The sequence below is a fragment of the Rhamphochromis sp. 'chilingali' genome (assembly GCF_963969265.1).
Source record: "Rhamphochromis sp. 'chilingali' genome assembly, chromosome: 21".
In the NCBI taxonomy this organism is placed as follows: domain Eukaryota; kingdom Metazoa; phylum Chordata; class Actinopteri; order Cichliformes; family Cichlidae; genus Rhamphochromis; species Rhamphochromis sp. 'chilingali'.
Genome location: NC_137949.1, coordinates 23,092,019 through 23,102,272, shown reverse-complemented (window position 1 = coordinate 23,102,272; position 10,254 = coordinate 23,092,019). Strand labels below are relative to the sequence as shown.

General features: G+C 41.2%; 1 protein-coding gene across 1 annotated transcript; it reads right to left on the bottom strand.

Moving 5' to 3' along the window:
* Positions 1–1,781: 1,781 nt before the first annotated feature.
* Positions 1,782–9,254, bottom strand: otomp (otolith matrix protein). The gene is made up of 9 exons (XM_080871321.1): positions 8,883–9,254; positions 8,256–8,392; positions 7,922–8,024; positions 7,561–7,746; positions 6,491–6,665; positions 5,826–5,893; positions 4,103–4,287; positions 3,606–3,777; positions 1,782–3,431 (listed from the first exon to the last, which is right to left on the bottom strand). Exons 1-9 carry the CDS (start codon positions 8,971–8,973, stop codon positions 3,421–3,423), a joined length of 1,128 nt encoding a protein of 375 aa, XP_080727447.1. The 5' UTR covers positions 8,974–9,254; the 3' UTR covers positions 1,782–3,420.
* Between the last annotated feature and the right edge of the window lie 1,000 nt (positions 9,255–10,254).

Below are 10,254 nucleotides of genomic sequence, written 5' to 3'. Positions count from 1 at the left end.
CAGCATGTTCATGGATAGGAGCTTGTCAGTGTGCTGCATATCACTTATTTAGCGACTTAGAAATACGCAGTAGTGCACACACATTAAAAACTTTACAGTTTTACTACTGTTTGTGTGCACTTCTGCTATCTTGGATCATGAATTTGGGGTTTGGTGGGTCTTCTCTGACTTTCTGAGTTTGTGCTGCACATTTCCCAGTTTCAGTAATTCTCTGAAGTAGCTTGTGAGTGCTTGTTGACAAGTCTTCACGCTCCATGCAAACTACAGGTGATCACATACAATCTGCTGGCAATCAAATCAAGGAGTTTTTTGCCAGACTGTCAGGGAATACACATTTTCCACTTGTGACTCATGGTTGCCAGTGTGTCACATATTGGTCTCTAGGCCAGTATGACTGGGGCTTTAGCAACTGATTTTCTGGTGACCGCTGTCAACTTCCAGCAATCGCTTGCCAACTGGGGAATACCTCACTTGGTCATTGCCAGATGGTTATGGATTGGCCTGTAAGCATATGTATCTGGTGCCTTGTTTTCTTGATACTTTGTTATCAGGATTAATTATCACAGATTCAAAGTGTTGGACACACAAATGCCACATGGTAAGTGTTAATGTGTCTGCAAACCCTCAATCCAGTCATAATAGACAAACTACATAATACACGTCTTTGTAGTAAAGTGTTAAAAACAATGACATCTGCACACTGGAGCCAATGTTTGTGCTCGCTATGTGTTCTTTTGTGTGTGAACTTTTCGCTTCTTTTCCTGTTCAAGCATCTTTTTATACACATTCATCACTCAGCCCATGCACAACTGCTGTTGACCTTTTTGGGCTACTGCACAAAATAACATCTAAATGCTTAAGATCTCCTGCTATCTGGACCTCTGGTTATACATAAGGCTTCTTGTTAGATAGTCCAATAATCTTATTGGAGGTGTAATGGCCTTTCTAGATGTGCCTCTGTGTAGGTAGAATTCCCATAATCCCTCTCTCTTTGTAATCAAAGACACACACAAAGCCAAAGCAAGACAATAAATCCAGCAAAAGTTTCTCTTATGTTAGCAAAGCAATGCAAACACACCAGTACACAAATATAGATGCAAACAGCTATAGTATGCTTTGGTATACGTGCAAAAAAACTCCATTTCTAAATGACTAATTATCACTTTCCAACACTTGCACTGACACGCTCCCTTCTCTTATATACTCACACTCAAGTTTCAGAGGACTGAATTGAATTAGTTGTTTTTATTTGTGCATTGCAGCAAAATGGGCAGCAAGAGAGCTGAGGATTGAGAATGATTGCAGCACTCTGCTGCAATGCAGTTCAATCTACAGTATCTGCTCACTTCTAAATGATACTGCTCCATCAAAAACATGGGCTTTCTCTAAGCCGCTGGTGTTGTAAATCTGGTAGCTTTGCCAGCAGGAGCATTTAGCCTACCCTGAATGGAGCTCTGTTTGCACATGTAGACCACCTATGAAGATAGTGTGTCTCTGATTCACCTGTCCACCTGGGAGGTGCTTCTCGCTAACCGAGTGAACACCTGAGCCTTTGTGCTTTTCTGCTTCTTTTCATCCTCTTGTGTCCCTCTCCAAATGACTGAGAGGGAGCAAAGTGACTATTTTTGAGTAAATGTGTGTGCAAGAGGCAGCCAGAGAGTGGGTGATGAAGCAAAAGAGCTGATATCAAATCTAATTCATTTCCACACAGATATATAGCTGTTTCGGGATAATTAGAAGCCAGCGTGAAAAGAAGAGAGGATTATTCTCTTTATCATCATTCGTTTAATTGGTTGAAAATAAAGAAGGTTTGCAGCACTACACATTCACGAAGAGACGAGTATTTACATCAAGCCTGGACAAAAGTAGCAACAAACAGCACCAAAACCAGAGTTGAAGAAATACAACAGAAATGCACACACAAAAAAATCTGCCGCCAAATTTCTGCAAATTATCTGTTGTACCAGCTGTGGATTCTTCATGCATGACGAGGTCTAAAGACCACAGTTTGATGAGGAGAACTTCATCCGACTTATCAGTTGATTGCCAAGCTCAGTGATGCGCTATGTGGAATAACATGAGGTGGACATGAGGTGAAAAGCCCACAATTACAGTACACGATTCAGTAGGTCAAGTAAGGTCAAACTGGTTGCGTCTCTTTAATTATAGAGCCTTATAAATGCTTATAGATGCTGTTTTGTTTTTCTTTTTGTCAATTGCAGTTGCAATTTCTTTAGTAATTCCCCAGGACAGTTTTTTAATAAGATTAAATTCAAAACTGACTAATTAAACATCCTGCTGTTAGTAACTCTTACACATTATCATTATCATCATCTCACTACTGGTGGTAATGTTAAATTATAAATGACATATTATAGGAAAACCCCCCACATGTGTATAAAGACAGCAGTGTGGGAGAGGCTGCAAATCTTGAGGAATCTGGGTGACGCAAATGTTGTCACAGATGAGAAAATTATCATTTTTTTAAGACTCCCTCAAGGGTCATTGAAGGCAACTCAACTTTAAGTCCTCCCCCTTTTCTAATCATAAGGTGTTAAAATACACTGTGAGCTGACACAGCCTGGATCACCATACCGGACGTGAGAAAGCCGTGATCCAAAGGAGTAAGCTATACAAGGCATGGGAAAGCAGGAATGCTATCAACACTAACGCACATATGCACTCACACACATGCACAAACAGTATAGTATGCCAGAGCACCAATTAGGGCATTAATGGCTGTGGGAAACAAAAGTGTATACTCTCTTTCTCTCCCTCTCTCTCCCTCTCTCTCTCTCTCTCTCTCTCTCTCTCTCTCACACACACACACACACACACACACACACACACACACACACACACACAGTAACTGAGACTTCTAAGCAAAAAGTTAATAGCACCCAGTTGTTCAGTGCCAGAGACAGACCCTGTGGGAGTGAGGTGGAAGGGTGGTACCGAAGCTTAGTCTAATGAAACAAGCCAAGAAGGCTGCAGTTTCCCAACAAATATACAGGGCAGCAAATGTTAAGAGATTTTTTTTGGTATGTGTTAATCAAACACAAAAGAAAAACCACAACAATCATTAACTTTTTTGTCCTATCCCTTTCTTTTCTACACTTTCCCCCCCAGCGCCCTTTAAAAAACATGTTCAATTTTAGTTATGTTTTAACAGCCAACTAGCCACTCTTTAACCTTGTCATAACCTGCCAGCAAGCATATTAAAAGTCATAAAAGTTTGGAGGAGGGCAAGGATATAATATTAAAGATTGGGTGGTGAAATGCAGGGGGGAAAAAACATTAATAAAGCAAAGCTAAAAGAAGAAAATATGGTGAGACGGGGGACACAGATGGCAGGGAGGGAGGATGGAGAAAGCGGGATGGGGTGGAAGATGATGTGCTGGATGTCTTCCTCCTCTTCCATCAGCAGAAGCCTGGTGGTGGGAGAGTGCAATAATGAGAACAGCTGCAGTGGATGCGCTCACAGATACACACACACACAAAGCAAAAAACACTCCTCCAGCCACTTAGCCACCCACTCTTCATCAGCAATTCCACATAAACACATTTTTACACACAGGCAAATAGGCACACGTCATCACTCTTACCCTCACACTCGAAGGCTTGCAGCACAGTGGTATAAGTGGGGCCCAGCCAAGAGGAGTAGCTACCCAGAACTCTCTGCAGGTGGTGGGTGGCATCACTGAACAGCAGATCGGATTGGCCATAGCCTGCTGAGCTGAACAGGCTGAAGCCCTCCGTGGCATTGCCAAACACATTCTGCAGGAGAGAGGAAGTGTGTGACTGCGCTTAATGCATGAGGGCATGCATGGATGTGCGTTGGCGTTCTGTGTACATAAGTGTCTTTCAGATTGTAAGTGCAGGCTGGGCGGATCAGCACAGGACATATCAATCATCCTGGAGTCTCCCACACACTGAGTACGGAGGAAGGGTGACAGTTTAGCAGATACCTGCGTACTAAGATGTGCAGATAAATAGCACAGGCTCCAGAGATCCACACACAGCTCTGTGGAAAAACGTGCATACACACACACACTCTCACACACACAAAAGCAAAGCACATGCAGCTTATGTCCACACCCACCTGTAAGCGTTCCAGGTACTTCCAGACACGGCACTTGTCCTCCATACGCACCACCACAGCGTTGGCAGGGACTGCGGCAATGTGGCATCGTTCATACTCCTCCAGACCGGCATCCGTTCCATCAGGACACAGCAGCTTCAGGTCCTCCACCTCCAGATCCAGGGCCCAGGACTCTTGGTTCTTACCTGGGCAAGAGAGGAGATGTATAAACAGGAGATTGGGATTATGGGAAATGCACATTTGATTTCTTTCACAGCGTTACATAAGACAACTGGAACCAATCTGTCTGTTAAATGTAAAGCTCAGCTACATTAAGACTGCAAACAGTTAGCCTGACTATTAAGGGATTAGGTATCTCTGACTATCACAGAGCAAAGTCCACATGCCAATGCCTCTAAAAGCCAGTAATGAATATGCACTTTCTTTAACATGGTTTTACTGTGGTTTAGAGAAACTAGTGTATTTCTTGGCCAGCTGTAGAGATATCCTGGGTCCTCATCATGATGATAAGATTACAGTAAGTTGTGGGTTGCCAATTTAGCTCAGTGGGTGAGCAGGCGAGCATGTGAAAGAAAGTAGCAGCCTGAGTTCGAGTCTGACCTGCAGCCCTTTGCTGCATGTCTTTCCCTCTCTGTCTGTCTACACTGTCTCTGTCCAATAAAGGCTAAAATGCCACGAAAGTAATATTTAAAAAAAGTTTACAGTAAGTATACCAAGACATAGTTGTCCATATAATTGCACGGTCTCCCTCTGAGTTAAGTCTAAGGAAAGTAACATCATATGCATTGACCTCCTTATCTAAAACCATTTGAAAGCTGTAATGTTTAGTATGTGATTATTCCTCATACTCTGAATAAGCTATTTATATTAACTAAGAACTACTTTAGTTTTTCATTTTCTTTTGTGCATTCATTAATTTGTTTATGATGACACATTTATCAAACAGTGCAATCCTGATTTATGACTAATTTACCAATATTTTATATGCTGTTTTTGTCAGATTTGATCGGTCCCCTGAGAATTTTAAAAAGGGAAACGAAACCCCGTTTAACAAAACAAACAACTGTGTGAAAAAAGGGTAAACCACCTTGAAGCCTACAGCATTCCCAGACAACAGCCCAGACCTTCTGTGTTTTCCTGACCTCTGTTAATCGTTCTGACTCTGGACATTTCTGAACCATATGATAAAACATGCTTCGTTAAGCAGCGACAGCATTTTGTGGAGCTGGCGTCAAACTGCTCCTTCTCGGCTATACCAGCAGAGCCTGTGTAGCGTGACGGCGATAATGATCGCCATTAATTTTGGATGTTGCCCAAAGCAGAGGAGCAGATGCAGCAAACAGAGAATTAGGGCACTTCACTGCTGGACAAAATGTCTGCAACTCTGTGACTATCCTGTGTGTGCGTTTGTGTGTGATATCTGTTTCTTTTTCATTCTCGCTCTTATCTTCTCTTGTTTTCAGATTGCTTACTTTTCTCTCCGCCTCACATTCCCACATATTATCATATGACATCATAATTACAGTGCAATCCAATCACTGTATTCCACTTTCTGTAAAAAGCACAAATGGGTTATGAAACACTGACATCCTATGTCTTGACAGGGAGTTGCACCCTCTGCATATTCCAAGCAATGTAATCACAAATTGAGACATTATAAAAATTATATCACACAACAACGACTATCATAGTCTCTAAAATAAACAATATTTTGCACACTGACCATCCAAATTGTCAAAGACTGTTGCGTGTTTGACAAAAGCCACGTCGCCGAGGTTCTCAGCCACGCACCTGAACGAAAACACACAAACAGCAAGACACATTCAGTCTATAAACAGATTGAAATATGAATGAAATCAGCACAGTTGCCAGTGTGCTACTGTTAACACACTCTGGAGACCATAAGTAAACTCCCTCTGCCACTTACTGTGGCACTTTAAGAAATCACCCCCTGTAGTTCTTTTGTTCCCCTCTGAAGTACATTCAGTACTGTGCCAAAGACTGTTCTGCACAGACGGCAGTACTGCACAGCACAAACAGTATTATATATTTATATTTTAATACATACATGATTTTCTAAACAAATTATGCGACACAATCACAGGAACTGTTAGATTTATTATTTTCTGTTCTCTTATTTTAATCTGGTTGTGTGTTCCATCTGTTCACTATATATACACACAGTAATTTGTCACTGTATTGTTATTATCTCTACTGCATACCTTCAGATAAGGCATACACTAGAGTTCCACTATTATTTTCTTTATGGAGGCAGCACGCTGGGATGGATATAAATTGAGGGCAGACACAAAGGCAGCAGTCATAACATCTACTTCACCTCTGGGTGCTGTTGTTGTATTATTTCCCATGTTGCTAATGTCAGTGTACCTCAGAGCTCCAGATTCTCCGTAATGCCGCTCTCTGTGGTTGTTGGCACAGATGTGTCTGTCGTTCTCGTCTCCTATACAGGCCTCGCAGAGGTTCTTTGGATTGTTGCCTCTGGGATCGTGCTGGGGATCCTTAATGCCTGGCACGCAGCTATAGCCGAAGAAGTTCCCCACCACTAACAATAAAAAGACACAGACACCAAAGAACACTTGAAAAGTCTTCTGCACTTTCATGCTTAAGGTTTTTGTCCTGTTTATAAACTATTGCATGGTCAGCATATGGACTGTACAAGGCTACAGAACGCTCTAAACTCAGTTAGTATGATGTAATTGAGAGGGGATATCCTTATTGTGGTCATCTTAAGCTCACACTACTGTGATCACAGAAGAAATCTCAGACAGGGTGAACTGTGAGTCATGCCCAACTACTCCATTCCAAGAGTTAAGAGAGTCCAAGAATAAAAATATAGTACTGGAAATGACCATAAAGGTTCCCTGTCAAAGTAAATAACTCAGGTCCACTTGTCTTTCTTTTTCATCTTCCCACTGTTGAATTTTATAGTTTGCTATCAATATCACAAGACTTTAAAAGTCAGATTTATCTTTTTTTTGTGCAGTTTAAATTTACCTACTGATTTAAAATTAAATAAGTATGAGCCTCTTCACTGTTTGGGACCACACGTGCAAGTTATGCTCAGCCAAAAATGTATTTTAAGATTTGGATGCTGGATTTTTATAGAAAAAAAGACCACACTAAATTCTTGATGGTTGGGAACCATGTGTCCAGAGCACCATAATAATAAACTTTAAGAGACAGCATTTTTCCTGTTTATCCTTCCTTCTGATTTTTTATTGTGTTTCCCCTTTTATCCCCTTATCCACCTCACATTTACAGAAAGAAGCACTGTTGTGTGACTGTCTCCTCTCCTTGCATCTCCAGCCTGCCTCATTTCTTCACCTCTTTGTTCCCCTTCACTGCTTTCCCGATTTCCCCTCCTTGCATTGAACATTTCATACACCTTCCACCAAAACACATCTACACTTATATCACCCCTGTCCCCTCTGACTCACCTCTCGGGAAGTTGCACTGCTCTCCTACACTGATTTGGGATGTGTTGACCAAATAGCCAATGGGAACAGTCCACCCCACTGTGGTTCGAATGCCGGGGTGACAAGAGCTGCGCTCATGCATCTCGAGCAGGGACAGGTCTGAGGAGGAGCGGCGCGCCATTGCCACCACATAGTAGCTGATACCATCTACAGAAGAGACCAAAAATGAAAAATAAATAAAAGGAATCAATTTTAAAATTGGGATTAAGCAGTGGGTGCAAGAAAGTATTTTGTGTGAACAGTATCTGCATTTTGGCATAAGCTGCAGAGACTTCAGTGCCTTCCTGTGTCACCTGCTGCAGACCTTAAACATGTGACTTACCTACACCATTGTAGGACTCTCCTGCAGCAAGCTCCAGGCCATGGCAGAAACCAGCAGCATAGATGTCATCTCCAAACATGGAGGCTGCATCTGCAGTTCCATTCTGAGCAAAATATATATTCATATTTTTATATTTCCCATTTTATGTCTCACAGATACTTTTTATTTTCTTTTGTAGTCACTTTTTAGATATAACAGTTCCTATTAATGTTAAGAAATTTCAACTGCCATGCATCTGACAGAGCTGATATAAAAATTAATAAAATAAATGAAATGAAATGTACGACAGTTTTTGGTAAGAATCTACTTTCCCCATCAGTTGTTTCTTGTGTACCTTGATTTTTTCCATACAGTCCCTGGTGTTTAAGCCACGGACACACTGCAGTGTTCCTTTTACATTTCGGGCTGTAGCATTTCCGGCCAAATCCAGACACTTCTGCTCCTCAGCATCAGACAGCACACACCAGGAGACTTTTCAAACACAGTAGGGACAAGTTGCAAATTACATATGTGCAAACTTTAAACAGTTAGACCTCAAATTCCACAACTCATGCAGTTCTGCCACTAAAGCCTCCCTTTAAATATACAAACAAGCAGGATTTGATCACTGATGTGTTTAGCATTAACCTCCTAGGACCTGGTGTCCACATATGTTGACTACATATTTTGGGTTGTCTAGACCAAAGTACCAAATTTTGCTCTACAAGGGCCTGATATCCACTTACGAGAACGTTACACTGCCACTGTTCTATCGAAATTTAATGTGAATGTCCTCATATGTGAATCTCATTTTTCTCAGAAACAAAAATAAGGTAAAAAAAAAAAATCACGTAATTCTTTGTTTTTACATTCATCAGGTCCAAATCAGCCCAAATAGCAAAGAGAAATTAAAAATGCATGCCATGGAAGAGTTCGGGTCTTAGGAGGTTAATCTGATTATCCAACAGTATTAAATTGATACCTGTAGTTTTTTGATTGGAGAGACATCTGACATACAGAAGAGGCAGAAAAAGCAGGAACGCTGAAAGCAGTCTTCTCCCTGGATACTCCATGTCAGCTCTGGATGGAAACCTGCTTGGGACTAACTCGCTAACACAGCTGAGATGAGAAACAGGTGGAATACATTAAGAAAAGTCACTTGTGTGTCCCTTCCCTCGCTTATTATTTGGTCTTAGGAAGAGAGAGGGTGAAAGGTAAGAGAAAGAGATAGGTAGGCTGACTGTAGAAGAAACCATCACATTATTCCTCTTTCCCCGCCTCTTCAGTTGAAAGTCCTAGTAGATAATCCTTCCTCCATCTCATGACAGCAGTATAGCATTTCCCTCTCTAATTATCCACTGAGACTTATCCCTAGTGGAGAGGATAGTGGTAGAAACATGCAGGCTCGGAGCAGTTCAGGTCACCTGGCACAGAGTGTCGACCGGGGGTCTTTAATTAAAGAAAGCTGCGGATAATGTGTCTCTGTGCTGGAACTCTGTTCCTGGAGAATAGATACTGGCTGGGTCTTGCTCTGACTCACTGGAGACCTAAGCCTCAGGTAAGCAGGAACAAACAGCACTGGCCATTGTTCATGGTCAACGGACCCTGTGGAGGGAAAACGTATTGGATACTTGATACAATTCTCCTTTTCGCTCTCTGCTCTGCACACACATAATAACACATCCACACGCGTACACACAAACACACACGCACAGAAACTCACTGCCATTTTTCTTGACATCTACTGTGCCAATCAATAATTGAAGGAGTCTTCAGAGGTGAAAAGTGAAATTAATATATCATTGAGTCCATATTTTAGGTGCAGTATTATGTAATAATAGATCTGCATGAGAGCTCAGGGCACGAAGAGTCCTGTTGGTTTTCCTGAAACTTTTCAGGAAGAGGAAAGTTGGGAGATCTGATCTTCTGCACACTTCAGTGAAGGGACAGGGAGCACAGAAGGACTTTTGAAGTCTAGCACTCACATAATACTGGTGATTAAATGTGGAGCTTTGAGAAATTAGTGAGAGAAAATAGGATTTTCCCAAAAGAACCTGTTTAGATGAACTTCTGAAACATTCAGATCTTTATCTTTAATCATTTGGTTCATATCAATAACTGTGCTATTTTTCCTTTTTTCTATTAATTTATTTACCTTGCAAGCAAGCAATTTATTTGTATAGCACTTTCGGAACAACACAGCTGAACACAAAGTGCTGTACACTTGGCATGCCAAAAATGATACATGACTAAGTAAAAAAAAGAAAAAAAGAAAAAAAAAGATTTACCCAAAATAAATAAATAAAATAAATAAAAACTTAAAATAAAAAAATAAGCACAAATAGCACAAAAAA